General features: G+C 40.3%; 1 protein-coding gene across 10 annotated transcripts in view; it reads left to right on the top strand.

Moving 5' to 3' along the window:
- LOC122542904 (uncharacterized) overlaps positions 1-6,660 on the top strand; it is a 140,707-nt gene extending 134,047 nt beyond the window's left edge. For 9 of the 10 annotated variants that reach the window (XM_087983969.1, XM_087983968.1, XM_087983967.1 and 6 more), the window contains one exon: positions 433-6,660. In XM_087983969.1, coding sequence (XP_087840095.1) covers positions 433-1,241 — 809 coding nt within the window. In that variant the 3' untranslated portion in view covers positions 1,242-6,660. The remainder of the gene's footprint in view (positions 1-432) is intronic. The other variant, XR_015754711.1, reaches the window with a different exon arrangement.
- The last annotated feature ends 13,955 nt before the right edge of the window (positions 6,661-20,615 follow it).

The following is a 20,615-nucleotide window of genomic DNA, read 5'->3' as shown; positions in this document are numbered from 1 at the left end:
ATTTTGGTTTTGTAAATGTAGATTTTTTTTAAATTGTGAGAAATCTGATACATTGGGTCATAATACTCAAAATCAGTCAGTCACTCACTCCTGTCTGAATCAGTACGTTCTGTAAACTGCAATAATGTGATAACATTTTGAGCTTGCCAATGACCTTGACTGTGTGACTGAGCTCCGAATGAATTTTCTTTTTATCATAGAGTCATACAGCATGGAAGCAGACTCTGCAGTCCAACCAGTCCGTGGCAAACATAATCCCAATCTAAACGAGCCCCATCTTCCTGCTCCTGGCCCATATCCCTCCAAACGTTTCCTATTTATGGACTAAGCATTGTTGGCATTTATTGCCCCATCTCTAATTATCCTTGATGCATTGAAGAATTGATAACGTTTTAAAATGTGGAATAATATTTCTCTTTTGCTTTTACGTAGAGGGTTATTCACAAATGACATCATCAACACAGCCAAGAGAAGAAACGCAAAGGCAGAAACTTCCAGAAAGATTGGAAAAAATTTCTGATACAGCATCAACAGCCATTGATGTAGCATCAAGAAACCTTAAAATTGTGCAGGATGAAAAGCAGTATGCAAATGCAATGGGCCTGAATTTCAAATCTGCAAAAGATCTGCCATCAAATGGGGATGTTAAAAAGTCATCAGAGGGTGCTTTGTATTGGTCAAAGTCAGTAGATAAGGACAGTTCTGCAGAGTCGATTGAAAAGAGTCCAATAGATGCAAAATCAGCAGTAAAAGGGAAACTGCAGGTTATCAGATCAGCAAAAGGGCAGGACATTCTTCAAAAACTGGCTAAGAAGGTGCAAGAGGCTGGAATTAAACCATGGACGTGGAAATCAAAACGTGAAGATTCAGAAAATGTCTCACAAAACTTGTTTGACAATGAAAGCAAGTTGATGCAATGTTTCCAAAAAGCTTCCACCTCCGCTAATGAGAGTTCTATTGCCCAGTATGTGTGTACAGAGACATCTAATCTCCTTGTGAAAGACAAAAGCTTGCATAATCTTTTGCCAGGCCAAACATTGAAGCATCCTGCATCATTGAACAGTGGAGGTGCTGATCAATTGGAGGCTGAACTAGACTTGGATTCAGTTTCCTCAGATGGTTCTACAACAGCAACATGTGCTGTCAGGGAGCCAAAAATATTTATATCTTCCGTGGACATTCATTCTGCCAATGAAGCAAATGCAAATGGGGGCTATTTGTTACTAGATTCCACGCAGTAGAATTTGAAATTAGAAGTCTCTGACTGTAACTGTCTACACTCTCTTCCATTGCTGTGCTCATGATCTTTCCATGCCTTAATAGAAAGACTTGTCTGAGCAATAGAAGGCCAGAACATTTGGGCGGGTTTTGGAATAACTGAGCCCTAACCAAGACAAGTTTTGAAATCTAATTGCACAGACTGTACCCTATGCTAATGTTGGATTTGATTAACTCAAAAGTTTACACACAGCCCTTCTAAGCTGTTCAAGGAAGTCATGCAATATTGCCTCCTTGGCCTAACAAGGGCCAAGTTTTCTCATTCTCTCTTCTCATTCTTCCCTCATTCAGCAGAAAATGAGAATGGAAAGGATTAGCTGTATGAGCAAATAAAATTGCAAGTTGTAGAGTTGTTGACTTTGCATTAACACTATTGAGGAAGGAGGGGTTGGAAATTGATTCAGACTGGAATTGCAGTGATCAATGTGAAGAGCACATCCCTGAAAATTAGAATATCTGTCAGAGTGTTTGTATTTATGAAGACATCAACAGTAATAAATTCACTCCTCCGTCCGATCCCACAGAGGTCAGTACTTGAGGCAATCTACTTACTTTACAAAATGTTCTTTCTGATGTCAGTGAGAAAACCCACATTTTGCTTTGTTAGAAAACAAGGCGTTAGTGCTGTTTTAAGGGAACAAGTTCACTTCATGTGTTAAGGTCTGAATTTCTGAAGACTGGGGCCCCACTGTGGTAGACGCTGAATTGCTTGCTCTGCACAACCTGGAGTGACAGTGGATAAATCTATAATGTTGAAATGTGCATAATCTTTTATAAAATTGGACTTTATACTTCACAGTATAGGTTGGAACTTCAGTCCAAATTTAACCATGGTCTTACATGGAATGAATACATTTTGCAGAAAAACACATGCGCATTTCTTTCCCATGTATAACAGTTTGGTTTCCAATATTTAACACTTAGCAACTATTTTTCATTTGTGCTTTCACCTCCAGGTTTTCAGTTTGTATTTAAAAAGTTTTGAAATCTTACAATAATGTTAAAACCGATGACAGGGGAGACAGAGTCTTAAAGTTTGGCTCTCTTCTAAAACAACTGCTTGTGGATTCTGATGGAACAAAACTGGTTAGGGACTTCAAATATATAATTCTGCAAGAACCATACAATGCACAGTTATGTAACAATACAGTATTGTGGGAATCTTGTACTGTGCTCTGAATAGCTGTTCTTGGGGCAATATATAACTGTTCAATGTACTTGCACTTGATTGTGAAATTAGTCATTTTCTTGTGATGTTGAGTGGTTGGATATGAAACTAATTTCCTCATGGAGCTGGTGACTCATCCTGGCAAAGCCTGGAGTAGTGAAGATCAGTTGCAGCAGTGGATGATGATAATAACTATTCTGAAATAGCCAGTAATACTCTTATGGCAACTTCGTTGTTGTGAGCTGTAGGTATAAAAATCCATTTCTCTCCACTGTATTGTTTTGGTGCATAGCCCACGTATCTGAGGTATGTGGAGAATTATGTTAATATCCTTACATAACAGAGTTCAGTGCAGAGACTTCAATCTTGTATCCAGCATCTGTACAAACCTGTTCTAATTATTTGAACTGTGGCTATGATATCCTTCATGTGCCCGTTTCTGGTAGTCTCATACCTGTCATTCATATAGACTAGTCACCTTTCTATTTCTGTTTATTTGTTGGATTTCTGTTTTCAATTTGTGGGTCTGCAATTTTGAGGGCTGCTGTTAACACTTACCTCAGAAATGGGCAAATCCCATGTTAGGATGCCAAGATTGCCTATAAATACTCATATATGCAAATTGTTGAGAACTGGGTGTCTACAGGATTCCTTGTTTTGTACTTTTACAGTCCAGTAAGATGCCCTGGGCAGCTGTGGGTATAATGCTTTATTAAAGCAAATTACTGTAGATGTCTGAAAGAAAAACAAAATATTGGAGAAACTCAGCAGGTCAGCAGCATCTGTGGAGTGAGAAATAGAGTTAATAGTTCAAGGTCAATATGACTTTTCTCCTGGAGAGTCATATCGGACTTGAAATGTTAAAGCTGTTTCTCCTGTCTTCTCTCTCCCATTCTGTCTCCATCTCTCCATGTCTCTTCCCACCACCCACCTCACACAGACTGCCAGACCGGCTGAATTTCTCCAGCACTCTGTTTTGATAGTTTATTTCTGTACTTTGCCATTAGCTCTGCTCCTTTATTTATTACAGCAGATTTTAGATGCTGGGTAGGATAATTGGTCCAAATGATAAATTAGGATATCTCATTTGAAAAATACAATTTGTTTTTGTTTGAAATTTCCATTTTGAGTCTTCTCACTGTGCTGTGTATTTCACTATATGCTGCATACATTTCAAGGATTAACTTTCACTAGATTTTAGTTTGTTGCATGGGGTGCACGTTTGGCCGCATAATGGATTTGACAAGTCGGTGATTTGTTCTACCTCCTCATAATTTAGGCTTCACTGCCATGAGGAACCTTCCTCGGATGTTTTTTCTCTCCTCCTCCAAAAATCTTTGGCTTTTTAAAAAAAATGTTCTGTGAAAATGGCCTTTTTGTTTGCTTGTTTAGTATTCATTTGTCTATTTCGTGTTTTGTCTCAAATCCTTTTGAAATTACAGACCTGACTTAACAATGGTAGATTTATTACAATGGAGAGGTTTGGAATGTGACAAATTTGTGGAATATGTAAGATTTCAAAAAAGAACTCCGAGGTCCTTGTACTGTTTCTAAGCTATGTTATTTCATAGGAATATTGCTGAAAAAAAAGCAAGACTGGCAGTATTCACTTATTTGAATGGGAACACTACAATAAAGTTGTTAAATAGATTTGCACAACCAACCACGACACTACTTTAAGTGCTAGTCTTCATGTCCCTTCTGGTTGTCTGTTACACGAAGGTTTATAATCTGGTGAGCAGTTGAACATTTAGAAATTGCTTCAATATCAGGACTGGTAGCGGTTTATTTTAGGAAAGGAAATAAGTCAGAAATGTCTTATTCTTTTACTAGCAAAATTATGTTGACTTTTCTTCATATCATCCATCAAATATTCTTTTCCAAGAGATTTGAGCCATAGGCACTTAATGTAATAGAATCCAGCTTTGATATTTGTTTTTTTCATGTGTTTCATGAACTGTGTTGTGGGAAGAATGGCAATTCGGAGCTGGTTTGGAGAGGTGCTACAGGGTAGCAGATGGTTTCTGCAATAAATCATTTTGTCCTTACCCAACGTGAAAATAAACAATTAACTGGTTACTGTTGCCATCCTTGCCAGAATACATCGCTTGAAGCAGAGTGGGCCTCTCCTGATCAAGTTGGGCTGTGGGGAGATGGAGATGCATTTGCCGTAAATAAAATGTAGACTTCCTACCCCTCTCCCACCACCTCAATTTGTAAAACTTAATTAAAAAATAAACTTTGGAATAGTACATCAGGATCTATAAAGGGAAACAACAAGTTAAGCTCTTAGTTCTATTTCTAATTGGTTAATTAACAGGACTAAAATTAATGAGATTCAGGCCTCCATTCTGAAAATAATCTACATCCAATATAATTGTCATTTTTCCCTTAAAGGAACGGTGAAGCTTGAAATAATCGTTTCTGATCACTCCAGTTCCATCACTACAAGTTAACATTTCCTTCCTATTTTTAATGTGTTGCTTAGGAAAAATATTCTGACATCTGTATCTCCAGAGACTGCTGGAGTGCCCCAGCCCGCCAGCATTGTTCTGTACCTTACTTTCCCCATTGAACTGGATCTGTTATGGGAAAGCAGGTTGATTGGGAGAAGGAGCAGTTACATTGACACTGGGTGTTGCCTTTATACCATGCTTGAATTTGAGCTGCTGCTGGTGAAATATAAAATTGTTACTTAATATTTTGGTACTGTTCAGTAGGAAAAGCTCCCACCAGGACTGATCCAAGTTGACCTTGTTTCTTTGATAGGATGTAACTGCGATGTAGAATACTATTTTTACCCTTGTTTTGGAATGCAGATTAGATAACAGTCTGTCCAGCAGAGTGTGTCAGTCTGCATAAATTCTACAAATCAATGTTATAAAGCTTTCAGAAGTTCTCCCTGCGCTCCCTTTGGGCCTTGGGTATTGCCAGGTTTACAGCCCTTTACTTTTGCTTTTGAACATCCAAGCAGTCTAGATTTTTCTTCATCCCACTTGCATGTTTGGAACTGTATCAGAAAATGCAGAGATTCAAACCTGGCAGCTTAAGAAAACAGGGCTACCAAGTTCACAAGATAAGTGTAGTGTTATATGTACTGTAGAAGTCTTGTCTACTTTCAGTAGATAGTTAAAAGAATAATTTTGGTTCTTTATTTTTGAAGCTTGTCCTCACAGTCAGACTTCACATTGTTTACTCCATGCTGGATGAAAGAATAAATACATCCATGATGAAAGGACTCCATCGCCTGCACCTTTGATTAACTTGTAGGGAAATGTGGGTTGGGATACAATTGCAAATTGCACTCTCTCCTGTCTAATGGTTGGCAGGGTGTTACAGTTCCAAGTAGCTTTTTAAAGCTGAGTGCATTCAGATTTGTCATCAAAGGGAAGTAAAGAAATTATTGCATCAGCGTTGTTCTGTTGCTAATATTCATCCAAGTCACAGGGTCATAAATCTAATGCCCAATGCAAGAGTTTGAGCCCAACGTTTAGTCTAACCCTCCAATGCATTTTGCAGTGAGAAATTGCATGCTGTTCTGGATGATGTTCTTTCTTCAACCAGAAATTGTTCAACAGGCTATTAATCTTATTATTTGTGGGATCTTGTTTGTCCAAAATGGCTGCTTTTGTTTGCCGTCATAACAATCATTGCATTTCAAAATTTAAATTGTGAAACACCTGAAACATTGAAGATATGTATCAGGGTGCAGTAAAAATTCAAGGTTTTTTTTGTAATTGTAACATATAAGGTATTTATCAGTGTAACTAATTAATGTGTTGCAAGAATTCTGTGAAAAGATGTGGATATAAGCTAGGCTGTGTGAAGGCTCCAGAGCATGACTGAATCATTTAATGAGGAAAAGCGGAAGTTGCTCCTTTATAGTTACTACTTACAAGCTGTAGAAGACACAACTTCCATTATTTTTAAAACTCATGGTGTGTTAAAAGTGCTCGATCACATAATGGAAGTTTTTCTTTCACATTGTTGTAGTTCTTTGTGACAATGGAATGAATATCTTGCTTTTTTTTAATAGCAAATATTGATTTGCTAATGAATTTATTTGAACCTGTTTGTAAAGTAAAACCAGTGTTATTTGTATTTTTAATATTTTTCAATGAAAGGTGCATCACCTAACTGGTGAGAATTATTTTTAGTATGAATACTCTGTAAATACAGCAAACTGTTGCAATTAAAAGCATATTTGCTGCAAAGTGTTTTTTGAGCTGGTGATTGATTTTATACACATCCAAGTGACAGTTGTCACAACCAGGATTAGAAACTCCCCTTCATCTCAAGCTTCCAAACAATTTCCCTCTCTTTCCTGACTCTCCACTTCCCACCTCACAATTACAGCTTCATTCTTACCAATATTGCTTTCCTGTTCATTCTAAACAGCTAATCCACTTTCCAGTATGTTGCTTCTACTCACCAGATCTGTGCTGCATTGCATTTTTGTTTTGTGCATTGCAAATGATTCATCCTGTTGTACAGTCCACAGCCGGTGATGGTCCTTTGCTACTTTGATCAACTGACCATTCTTTATGTTTAGTGCCAATCATGGGCTTATTAGGCTGCAACAATAGATTTTTAATCCCTTCAATATTAAAGGATGATCAAATTGAGGTCTTCGAATTGATTGAAGGATTTCATTGACATTGTTGCCTCTAGTAGAGAACTCTGGAGCAATGCAGCCTAACTTTGAAAAACATAGCTCTATTTTTAGGGATAAGGAAGGAATTATTTTCCCTCAGAAGTCTGTTGAGGTTGGCGATCAGTTCAAATTGAGGTTGTTCATCAGTTTAAACTGAGTTTGATGGTTATTTTAATCAGGCAAGAATATTAATAGGGAACCAGGTGGATACAAAATGGCAGTATCAGTTTACAGGACTGAATGTGGGTGACTACTGTTGCTGCCCAGCCCAAGCTTGACATCTTTTGCAGTCAGTGTTGAATCTCCAACATTCCTGAACCGTTCACATTAAATCATTTGCTTCAGAAGGTCATTGTATTTGAGTACAAGAAGAGAGATTATAATTGTGGTGCTCTCTCTACCTCTCAAGTGGATATAAGAGATCCTGTAGTTTGACTTGTTCAAGTCTGGGAGCTATTTTCTCTAATTGGGTGACGAGCAATCTTTATTTAAAGATGGGATGTTTAGGACTGAAGTGGATTGTTTCATTCACAAAGTAAATTTGGAAATCGTAGCTCCAAAAAGAATGCAGATGTTGGATCATTTGAAGCTTTGAAAACTGAGATTGATGTACTTATTAGGTCAGGAGATTGAGGGATATAGAGTAACAACATAACCAGGCTAAAGATAGAAATAATCAATGAAGTCACTTCACCTGATCAAGGAGCAGTGCTCTTAAAGCTTGTGATTTCAAATAAACGTGTGGGACTATAACCTGGTATTATGAGACTTCTGGTCTTGCCCATCCCGTCCAACCCTGGCACATCCACATCACAATTTAACTGAATAGTGGAATGGGCCTGACAGACTATGTTTACAAGCATAATGAATTACAAGCAGGGATATGAAATTTGTAAAAGACTCTTGTCTACATATAGCAAAGGTATTGAATGAGCACGCTATCATGAGGTTATTGTAGTCATTGGAGAAATTGAGATTAATGTGTAAAATTTAAAAAAAGGGATTCCGGATAGTATATTGAGATGGATAGAAAATTAGTTAGCAAGCATGGAACAACAGGAATAAATGGGTCTTTTTCTGAATGTTAGGCAGTGACTGGTGGAATACCATACAGATCTTTACTAAGACCCCAGCTATTAACAATATGTTAATGATGTGAGGGAACTAAATGTAATATTTCAAAATTTGCCAAAGACACACAGCTAAGTGGAAGGGTGAGCTCTGTATGGAGGAGGCAAAAATGTACCAGTGTGATTTAGACAGACTGGGCAAATGCATGTCAGATGCAGTACAGTGCTGGTAAATGTGAGGTCATCCACTTTAGTAGCAAAAATAGGAAGACATTATTTGGCTGTAAACTGAGCAAACTGTAAACTGTGTCCTTGTACACCAGCTGCTAAAAGTGCTGTGCAACTACTGCAAGCAGTAAAGAAGGCAAACTGAATATTGGCTTTCATAACAGGAGGATTCAAGCGCAGGAACAAGGATATCTTGCTACAATTGTGCAGGGCATTGGTGAGGCCACACTTGGACTATTGTGCAGTTTTGGTCTCTTTACCTGACGAAAGTTGCTTTTGCTATAGGAGTGCAGTGACTCTCAAATTGATCACTGGGATTATAGGACTAACTTGAGAATCTGGATTGATCAGGATTATGTTCAGAGTTTAGAAGAATGATGGAGAAAGCTATATTTACAGAAACCTATAAAATTTGAACAGACTCTATGACTCTATAACTAGCTAGGTTAGATGCCGGAGGGATGTTCCCAATGGTGGGGGGAGTGCAGGACCAGGGGTCAAGCTTTTAGGACTGAGGTGAGAAATGTGGAGAACCTGTGGAATTCACTAGTACAGGAGATCAAAACATTTTTCAATAAGGGAGTAGCTCTTGTGGCTTAAGGGCTCATCCTTGATCATAATGAATGATGGAAGAGGCTCAACAAGTCAAATAGGGCACTCCTGCTCCCATCTTCTATGTTTCAATGTTACTGGAGATTCACTAGAACATTGTTATGATGAACGATTTCGGCTTCTGTATCTTAGCCTGAGTCTTCCTCACTCCTAGATGACTTCCTACAGGTCGTGTGCTATCTGCAATACTTTATCTGTATTCTGCCACTAACACAATCTGATAAAGTTCTGCCCATTTCTCATCTGCACTAATCTGCAAAGGCCTCCATTCCACTTTAAAATTTTATCCTTAAGGTAACAGCATTCCAGAGTGCATTTGAATTCCTTTATCGAGTAGGCTTTATGATATAAGTCCTTTATCATCTCACCTTTTTGTTGTAACTCCATTAATCTTTCAGAACAAAACGCCTCTGCTGATCCTGGACCTCAACTCTGTTATCTTTCTCTTCTTTTCTCCCTTTTTGTTTTAACCTATCGTTGTGGGATCTTGTCACCACACAATCCAGAAAAGAAAATCCAGAGTTTTTTTTTCTTTTAACTCTAGTTCCCTGGTTTTCTTTTGGCTTTTCCAGTACAATGGGCATCACTCCCACCTGTGATCCAGCTATATTGTTTCCAAGAATAAACTGGATTCCTGGGATAGCCAATTTCTCCATCACTCCCACTATCACATCCCCAGTCTTGATTGGACTTCCCAGCCTTATCTTAACACAGGGGAACAATACTACTCTCCATCTATTCCACAGATTACCACTCTCTTGGGCAATATTTCAGGAGTGTAAATATTTTCATCTCTTACTATTAGGGACAGACTAGCTCCCATATCTCAATATTTTAATGTCTTTACCTAACCGTCCATTCTACCTGAGTAAATTTTACCCACACAGGTGAAGTCTTTGAAAAGATCAGATGCTATCTTACTATCCTGCCCATGACTAGGCTGTTCACTCTCCTGCAGCTCCTTGATTTCTTGGGATTTCCTTCCCTACCTTAACTAATCCCACTGGTTTAGCATCTTCTACCAATTCCTTTTTCCCTGTGCCTTTCTTAAACTACCAGCACTGTGACTTTGTGTGTCCCACCTTATTACAGTGAAAGCACCTTTTTCATCCACTTGGGTTTCTGTTTTCCACACGTGGTAAACTGTTCCAGTGTGATCTACTTTTTATTTTTCATTGAAACTTCTTTCCCCCAGTTTCTATCCCTTGCAGAATGAAATTGCTGTTGGAAGCTAGATTTTGATTTATGGGGTTTAGTATGCTTTCCTTTATTGGTCAGAGTATTGAGCACAGGTGTTGGGAGGTCATGTTGCGGCTGTACAGGACATTGGTTAGAATATTGCGTGCAATTCCGGTCTCCTTCCTATCGGAAAGATGTTGTGAATCTTGAAAGGGCTCAGAAAAGATTTACAAGCATGTTGCCAGGGTTGGAGGATTTGAGCTATAGGGAGAGGTTGAACAGGCTGGTGCTGTTTTCTCTGGAATGTCGGAGTGATTTTAAAGGTTTACAAAATTATGAGGGGCATGGATAGAATTAATAGACAAAATATTTTCCCTGGAATGGGGGAGTCCAGCACTAGAGGGCATAGGTTTATGGTGAGAGTGGAAAGATATAGAAGAGACCTAAGGGGCAACTTTTTCACGCAGAGGATGGTACATGTATGGAATGCGCTGCCAGAGGAAGTGGTGGAGGCTAGTACAATTGCAACATTTGAAAGGCATTTGGATGGGTAAATGAATAGGAAAGGTTTGGAGGGATATGGGAGAGGTGCTAACAGGTGGGACTAGATTGGTTTGAGATATCCAGTCGGCATGAACGGGTTGGACCAAAGGGTCTGTTTCTGTGCTGTACATCGCTATGACTATGCACCAATGCCTATTCATCCACCATTTCTGCAGTTCTTCTCACTGTTTTAACTTTCTGTTCCTCAACATTTCTGATCATTTCGGGAAGTGAATTTTTAAACTCCAGCAGAATAATATCTCTAAAAGCCTCATTCTATCCTTAATGCTCTCATCTATCTACCAAGTTGCTCTGTTTAATTCTTTCAAACTCGATATAAGTTTGACCTGGTTCCTTTCTTACATTTCTGAATCATTATCTATGTGCTTCTGTTACCAATTCATAGACACTCAAAAAAAAAAGCCTTTTTAAATTCTCCTGACACCACCTCTGACAGCACTGCAAACACCTCACAGACCAATTTGGTCTGAATTAACATAGCCCACACAGTTTGAGATCTTGGAGAAGATTTGTAGCTCAGGTTGTCAATTTGCTCACTGAGCTGGTGGGTTTGTTTTCAGACATTTTGTCACCATGCTAGGTAACATCATCAGTGAGCCTCCGGTGAAGTGTTTGTGTTCTTACCCACTTGCTATTTGTGTATCTTGGTTTGTTTTGGTGGGTGATATCATTTCCGGTTCTGTTTCTGGAATGAATTGCAAAAACCTAGCGTCCAAGCTCAACAGATAATAGGGAAAGCAAATAGACTCATGGTCTTCTTTCAAAGGAGTAGAACAATGAAGAGGTCTGGCTAAAATTATAAAAGGCACTAGTCAACCCACTGGAATACTGTGAGCAGCTTTGGTCTCCTTATCTGAGGAAAGATCTATTCGCATGGAAGGCAGTCCAGAGAAGATTTCACCAGGTTGATTCCAGGTATTGAGGGGTTTTCTTCTGAGGAGATGTTGAATACATGAGGCTTGTAGTAATTGAAGTTTACAAAAATGAAAGAAAATCTTAATGAAATGTAAAGGACTTGATAGGTTGATGTGGAAGAGTTGTTTACTTTTGTGGGAGAGTCCAGGACTGTAATGTCAGGATAAGGGGTTGCCCATTTTAGACAAAGATCAGGTTTTTCTCTGAGGAAATGAATCTGGAATTCTTTTACCACTGACAACAGTCAAGGCTAAGTGATTAACAATATTCAAGACTGGATAGATTTTTAATTTGTAAAGGATATAAAGGGTTATTGGGGATAAAGCAGGAAAGGAGTTGAGGATGACCATTTCTAATAACAAAGCAGACTCAATCCACTGAATGACCTAAATCTACTCCTATATCTTGTGGACTTCACTGGCCATAAAGCAGTGAGGTGAAGTCCTGAAATTTTGTATTTTTTTTAAATAGAATCCCTACAGTATGGAAACAGGCCATTTGGCCCAACAAATCCACACCGACCCTCTGAAGAGTTAGTTGCTATATAATGCAAATCTGTATTTCTTCCTCTAAAATCTGAAAAGCTCTCCCCCTTTTACCATTGTGGCAATCATCTATCATTTCCTACAATCTATTGATATTAAGAATGAACACAAACATTAGAGGCATTTTTGTACTTAGGAATATAAGAAATAAGTACATGAGCAGGTTGTTTGACATCTCGACCTTGCTCTCTCATTCAGTAAGATCATGGCTAATCTGTGATGTTCTATCTACTTTGCAGATAATTAATAACAAGAGGTTGGAACTATCCAAACCTACTCCACAAGTTCAAGGAAACCATTGATTACTAGTTTGTGTTGAACTTCAACTCCAATCCCAGTAGGGCAAATGAGAAAAGCTCAGAATTTTCAATCTGATGCTCAGTGTTATTTGCACAATTTCTGTGTTATTGTGAGAGGAACAGGGTTATAGTAGTAGAGGATTTCAACTTTACTAACATCAACTGGGATGACCTTAGTATGAAAAAATAAGACCATGGAATTTTTAATCCAAGAGAGCTTTTTCTGCCATATTTAAATAGTTTTTCTAGAGATGGGCAGTGCTGGACCTAATCCTCAAGGATGAAGCTGGTCAAGTGATTGAGGTATTAGTAGGTGAACATTTTGGGGATAGTAACCATAACTCTCTAAGTTTCAAAGTTTTTATGGAAAGGGATAAGGATAGTGCAGAAGTTAATTGTCTAAATTGAGGAAGGTGAGTTTCAATATCATTAGAGAGCATCTAGCAAACGTAGCCTGGGAGTAGTTACTTGCAGGTAAGTCTACATTTGGAAAATGGGAGTCTTTTAAAAGTAGTCAAAGTGTGGCACTGGAAAAGCACAGCAAGTCAGGCACCATCTAAGGAGCAGGAGAATTGATATTTTGAGCATAAACCCTTCAGGAATGTTGTGGGGCGGGGGGGAAGGTAGCTGGGAAGGCAGTAGGTACTTGCAGATGATGGTGATGGGTCAGAGTGGAGCGGATAGGTGGGAAGGAAGATGGACAGGCAGGACAGTTCAAGAGGACACTGCCAAGTTAGATCTGGGATGAGGTGGGGGGGAGAGGAGATGGGGAAACTGGTGAAATCAACATTGATGCCGTATGGTTGGAGGATACCAAGGCAGAATATGAGACGTTCTTCCTCCAGGCATTGGGTGGGTTGGATTTGGCAGTGGAGGAGGCCCAGGACTTGCATCTTTGGCGGAGTGGGAGGTGAAGTTGAAGTGGTCAGCCACAGGGCAGTGGGTTGTTTGGTGCATGTGTCCTAGAGATGTTCCTTGAAACGTTCCACAGGTTGGCTTCCTATCTCCCCAGTGTAGAGGAGACCACATCAAGAGCAATGGACACAGTACATGAGGTGGTAGGATGGGCAGGAAAATCTCTGCTGGATGTAGAAGGATCCTTTGCGGCCTTGGAGGAGGTGAGGAGGGAGATGTGGGTACTGGTTTTACACCCCATGCGGCGGTGAGTTGGTGGAGGGCATGGATCTATGAAGGGAGTTGAAGAGGGAATGGTCTCTGCAGAATGCTGATAGGAGTTGGGAGGGAAATATATCACTGGTGGTGGGGTCTGATTATCCTCTGCTATTTCCGCCATCTATATGTGCTGTATCCAGAAATTAGTGGGATGGAAGGCGAGGACCAGGATGCTTCTATCCTTATTGCAGTTGAAGGGGTGGGGTTCAAGGACAGAGGTGCGGGAAGTGGAGGAGATGCACGGGAGGGCATTGTTGACCATGTGGGATGGGAAATTGCAGTCCTTGAAATATGAGTCCATCTGGGATGTCCTGGAGTGCAATTGCTCCTCCTGGGTAAAATAGTGAGAGTTCAGGACCAGCGTGTTCCTCTAAGAGTGAAGGGCAAGGGCAGCAAGTCCAGGCAACTAGAGTTTGAAGAAGAAAAAAGACAAAGCAGATGTTAAGTACAGAGTGCTAAAAACAGGGGAAGCCCTTCAGAATTAAAGTATGTGGGAGGTGCTTATAAAAGAAATTAAGAGGCCAGAGAGAGTCATTGAAGTATCTTTGATAGATAGGAATAAGAAGAACCCCAAGGCATTTAATAATTATATTAAAAGCAAAAGGATTACCAGGTGGAACTGACTAGAGACCAAATGTGTGTGGAGCAACAGGTGGGTTGTATATTTATCATCTCTACTCATAGGGGAGAAAGACATTGTAACTGGAGATTACAGATGTGAAGACGAGGTTCTAGAACATGTTAAGATTAATAAAGAGGAGCTTTTAGATGTTTTAGAAGGCATACAGGTCCATAAATCCCATGCCTTATTGAGATGTATCCTGGGCTGCAATGGGAGTCAAGGAAGGAGGTTGCTGTCACCCTGACAGAGATATTTTAATACTTTGACCACAAGCAAAGTTCCAGATAACTGGAGCATAGTTAATGTGGCTCCTTTGTTTAAAAAAGTTTGCAGGGATATGACAGGTAATTATAATGTTCAGGTAATATACAGGTAATGTTCAAAAAAGGGAATAGGGATAACCCCGGGAATTACAGGCCAGTTAGTCTTACTTCGGTGGTAGGCAAAGTAATGGAAAGGGTACTGAGGGATAGGATTTATGAGTATCTAGAAAGACACTGCTTGATTAGGGACAGCCAGCACGGATTTGTGAGGGGTAGGTCTTGCCTTACAAGTCTTATTGAATTCTTTGAGGAGGTGACCAAGCATGTGGATGAGGGTAGAGCAGTGAATGTAGTGTACATGGATTTTAGTAAGGCATTTGATAAGGTTCCCCATGGTAGGCTTATGCGGAAAGTCAGGAGGCATGGGATAGAGGGAAATTTGGCCAGTTGGATAGAAAACTGGCTAACCGGTCGAAGTCAGAGAGTGGTGGTCGATGGTAAATATTCAGCCTGGAGCCCAGTTACAAGTGGAGTTCCGCAGGGATCGGTTCTGGGTCCTCTGCTGTTTGTAATTTTTATTAATGACTTGGAAGAGGGAGTCGAAGGGTGGGTCAGTAAATTTGCAGACGATACGAAGATTGGTGGAGTTGTTGGTAGTGAGGAGGGCTGTTGTCGGTTGCAAAGGGACTTAGATATGATGCAGAGCTGGGCTGAGGAGTGGCAGATGGAGTTCAACCCTGTCAAGTGTGAGGTTGTCCATTTTGGAAGGACAAATAAGAATGCGGAATACAGGGTTAACGGTAGGGTTCTTAGTACGGTGGAGGAGCAGAGGGATCTTGGGGTCTATGTTCATAGATCTTTGAAAGTTGCCACTCAGGTGGATAGAGCTTGTAAGAAGGCCTATGGTGTATTAGCGTTCATTAGCAGAGGGATTGAATTCAAGAGTCGTGAAGTGATGTTGCAGCTGTACAGGACCTTGGTTAGGCCACATTTGGAGTACTGTGTGCAGTTCTGGTCGCCTCACTTTAGGAAAGATGTGAAAGCTTTGGAGAGGGTGCATAGAAGATTCACCAGGATGTTATATGGAATGGAGAATAGGTCGTACGAGGATAGGTTGAGAGTGCTAGGCCTTTTCTCATTGGAACGGCGAAGGATGAGGGGTGACTTGATAGTGGTTTATAAGATGATCAGAGGAATAGATAGAGTAGACAGCCAGAAACTTTTTCCCCGGGTACAACAGAGTGTTACAAGGGGACATAAATTTAAGGTGAAGGGTGGAAGGTATAGGCGGGATGTCAGGGGTAGGTTCTTTACCCAGAGAATGGTGGGGGCATGGAATGCGCTGCCTGTGGGAGTGGCAGAGTCAGAATCATTGGTGACTTTTAAGCGGCAATTGGCTAGGTACATGGATGGGTGCTTAAGCTAGGACAAATGTTCGGCACAACATCATGGGCCGAAGGGCCTGTTCTGTGCTGTATTGTTCTATGTTCTATAGACCAGTTAGTCTGACGTTAGTAGTAGGGAAATTATTGGAAAAAGTTCTGAGGGACAGAATTAACATTTGGAAAGAGAAGAGTTCATGAGGGATAGTCAAAAAGATTTGTTGGAGGGAGATCTGTCTGACTAATTTCAGTTTTTTTGAAAAAGTGACTAAATGTATTGATGAGGGTAGTGTAATTAATGTGGTTTACATCAACTTCAGTAAGGCCTTAATGTGGAGATTTGTTTTTGTGATTGCAAGACAGTGACCAGTAGTGTACCACAGGGTTTAGTGCTGGTATTCTTGCTTTTTGTAATGTAAATGAACAACTTGGATGTGAATTAGAAGGTATAATTTGCAGGTTTGCAGATGACACAAAAATTAGTGATGTTAATAGTGGGGAGGATCGTCTCAGGCTAACGTCTGATATTGATCAGCTAGTAAATTAGGCACAGCAACAGCAGAGGGAATTCAATCCTAATAATGATGAGGTGTTGCATTTTTGGAGGTATAACAAGGGAATGATATTCACAATGAATGGTAGATCCCTAGGGAATACTGAGGAACAAAGGGAACTTAGTATACAAGTTCATAGATCTTTGAAGGTGTCAGCATAGGTAGATACGTATGCTTGCCTTCATTGGCTCGGGCGAAGAATGTAGGAGCAAGGATATCTTGTTACAACTGTTTAAAACTTTTGGTTAGGCCACAGGTGAAATATTGTACATAGTTCTGGTCACCACAGGATTGGAATGATGTGATTGCACTGAAGAGGGTGCAGAGGAGATTTACTATAATATTGTCTGGGATGAAAAGTCTCAGTTATGAAGTGAGACTGGATAGGCTGGGTTTGTTTTCCCTGGAACAGAGGCTGAGGAGGATCTGACTGAGGTATACAAAATTGAACAGCAAAGACAATGTAAAATGTTTTCCTGTGGCTGATTATGTAAGACTACAGGGCATAAGTTGAAGGTGAGAAGTAGTTTAGAGAGATCTAAGGAAAGGTTGTTCACCCACAGCGTGTTAGAAATATGGAACATGCTGTCCCAGAGGATGGTGAAGGCAGGTACTCTTGTAATATTCAGGACACATCTGGATGAGTACTTAAAATGCAAGGGCATAGTCTGTGGACCAAGTGCAGGTAAATGGAATTAATGTAGTTTTATGTTTGTTGGTCAGCATTGATACGGTGGGCCATAGGGCACGTTCGCGAGTTTTGAGAAGATTTGTAGCTCAGGTTGAGGTTCTGGATGTAGGATTGCTCGCTGAGCTGGAAGGTCTGTCTCTATGACTTCTATTTTATAGTGTCTGTTATTGTACAGAGTCTGTGTTATTGTACAGTGTCTAAATTAATTTACTGTTCTTGCTGCAGGAAAGTAATCCTTGCGCAGAGATAGGACTTTCAACATATTTTCAATTCCTTGCCAGGTATGCTCCTCTTACAAAACTTGAGCCAAAGGGCTGATCAAGTAACAACATGAGGTTTGTTTTCAAAATGAAGTAATGTGTTTTAAATAGGACGTTTAAACTTAGACAGTAGCTTCATGATTAATCAGCACAAAGATTCCTTGCACCATCTTTGTAAATGCAGAGTTTGCTCAGGAATTGGCGCTGGAATGACTACTAGGACCTCACCTTAGCAACGTAACCTGTTTCCCCACCTTGAAACCCCACCTTAAACTATCTTTATTTAATAGTTTAACTCAGGAATTAAAGGAATTGTGCAATCATGTGGCTTTAAATCAGTTTATTCTTGCAACAGGTCGCAACAGCTAGTGACAAAAGCTACCAATCTTCCAATTTTATCTGGAGGTATTTCACCCTCTCTGCTTAATTTGATTCTTTACAATGATTTTGTAAGTACAGTCGGTGCTGCTATAACGCGTTTCTTCAATGTGAATTTGCTTTAACACAATTGAAGAATTTAGATTATTACTTGTGGAAAGTGAACTTTCCTTATCTGTATTGGCTATAATGTGATTCCGGCCCCATTAGTTTAAATGGCGCTGCTATTGCATGATTTTCTTATAACACAAAATCGCATGAGAACAGTACTATTACATTATATCAGAACTGACTGATGCAAGTTAATGCAAGGGTTGATTTCTGACTAATACTAGTGTAGCAGGCATTGCCAGTATTAATGCCAAATTCCAAACATCTGCCCAAGGCAATGACTTGTGAGAACCAGAAGCAGCAGTCAGATCTTCCCTATATTCACTGTACAATTAAGCATTATTTCCCGAGTCCACTTCATTCCTTTTTCTTCAAAAAAAGCTTTATTGGATGTAAGTATCACTTGCTAGGCTATCCCCAATTGCCCCTGAGAAGATGATGAGCAATTTTCTCAAACCACTGCTATCTATGTGACATAGGGACACCCAAGGAGGGTAATTTTCTTAGATTTTGACCCTGCAATACATTTCCAACTCAGGATGGACAGTGTCTTGGAAGGGATCTCGTTTGTCTTTACATGTATCTGTCATTCTTGTCCTAGGTGATAAGATGATGATGATCCACAGTACAGGTAATGTTGAGGGAGGCTTGATGAGTTGCTACAGTGGGTCTTGTACTCACTGCTGCCATTGTGGTAGATGGTGTGAATAACTAAATTGGTGGATGAAGAGCTAATCAAATAGGCTGTTTTGAATTAAATAATGTTGAGTGTTTTTGGAACTGTACTCGTCCAAGCACTTCTGACATGTGCTTTGTAAATGGTGAACAGGCTGAGGAATCAGGACGTGATGTACGTTTGCTCACTGAGCTGGAAAGATCATTTTCGGACGTTTCGTCATCATACTCTGCAACATCATCAGTGAGCCTCCAGGGGAAGCACTGGTGGCATGGCCCACTTTCTATTTATTTGTTTAGGTTTCCTTGGGTTGGTGATGTCATTTCCTGTTCTTTTTCTCAGGTGGTGGTAAATGGGATCAATGTGTTTGTTGGTAGAGTGCCAAGCTTCTAGGAATTCTCGTGCATGTCTCTGGCTTATCCTTGGATGAATGTGTTGTCCCAGTCAAAGTGGTGTCCTTCACATTTGTATGTAAGGATACTAGCGAAAGTGGGTCGTGTCTTTCCGTGGCTAGTTGATGTTCATGTATCCTGGTGGCTAGTTTTCTGCCTGTTTGTCCAATGTAGTGTTTGTTACTGTACAAATGACATTAGTTTTGCTTGTTGTCTGTATAGGGTCTTTCAAGTTCGTTAGCTGCTGTTTTAGTGTGTTGGTGGGTTTGTGGGCGACCATGATGCCAAGAGGTCTGAGTAGTCACTTCTGAGATATTTTTAATGTAGGGGAGAGTGGCTAGAGTTTCTGGATGTGTTTTGTTTGCTTGTTGGGGTTTGTTGCTGATAAATCGGCAGACTGTGTTCATTGGGTACCCGTTCTTTTTTAATACACTGTGTATAGGTGAGTTTCCTCTGCTCTGCATAGTTCCCCTGTGCTGCAGTGTGTGGTGGCTCATTGAAATAATGTTCTAATGCAGCTTCATTTGTGGGTGTTCAGTATTTGGTCAGTATGTGTTGTTTTCCTGTTGACGCTCGTTTGAAGTTCCCCATTGGCTGTTCGCTCTACTATGACACCTAGGAATGGCAGTTTGTTGTTTTTAGATAGGCAAAAGTAGACATTGGGCCATTTCAACTGATGCTGGAAGGCTAGTGATGGGAGATAAGGAAATAGCTGGAGAATTTAATAAGTACTTTGCGTCAGTCTTCACAGTGGAAGACATGAGTAATATCCCAACAATTAAAGGGAGTCAGGGGGCTGAGTTGAGTATGGTTGCCATTACAAAAGAGATAGTGCTAGAAAAGCTAAAAGGTCTTAAAATTGACAAATCTCCTGGCCCCGATCGGCTACATCCTAGAGTTGTGAGGGAGGTGGCTGAGGAAATAGCGGAGGCGTTGGTTGAGATCTTTTAAAAGTCACTGGATTCAGGGAAAGTCCCGGATGATTGGAAGACCGCTGTTGTAACCCCATTGTTCAAGAAAGGATCAAGACAAAAGATGGAAAATTATAGGCCAATTAGCCTAACTTAGGTTGTTAGTAAAATTCTAGAATCCATCGTTAAGCATGAGGTTTCTAAATTCTTGGAAGAGCAGGGTCGGATTAGAACAAGTCAACATGGATTAAAGTAAGGGGAGGTCGTGCCTGACAAACCTGTTAGAATTCTTTGAAGAGGTGACAAGTAGGTTAGACCAGGGAAACCCAGTGGATGTGGTCTATCTAGACTTCCAAAAGGCATTTGATAAGGTGCCACACGGGAGGCTGCTGAGTAAGGTGCTCGAGGTGAGCTACTGGCATGGATTGAGGATTGGCTGTCTGACAGAAGGCAGAGTTGGGATAAGAGGTTCTTTTTTGGAATGGCAGTCGGTAACAAGCGGTGTCCCACAGGGTTCAGTGTTGGGGCCACAGCTGTTCATGTTATATATTAATGATCTGGATGAAGGGACTGGGGGCATTCTAGCGAAGTTTGCCAATGAATACGAAGATAGGTGGACAGGCAGGTAGTACTGAGGAAATGGGGAGGCTGCAGAAGGATCTAGATAGTTTGGGAGAGTGGTCCAGGAAA

The sequence above is a fragment of the Chiloscyllium plagiosum genome, unplaced genomic scaffold (assembly GCF_037043375.1).
Source record: "Chiloscyllium plagiosum isolate Xiang-an unplaced genomic scaffold, Cpla_swu_hap1 HiC_scaffold_47, whole genome shotgun sequence".
NCBI classification, from domain to species: Eukaryota; Metazoa; Chordata; class Chondrichthyes; order Orectolobiformes; family Hemiscylliidae; genus Chiloscyllium; species Chiloscyllium plagiosum.
The sequence above is the reverse complement of the archived record's forward strand: the minus strand, read 5'-3'. Positions and strand labels throughout refer to the sequence as shown.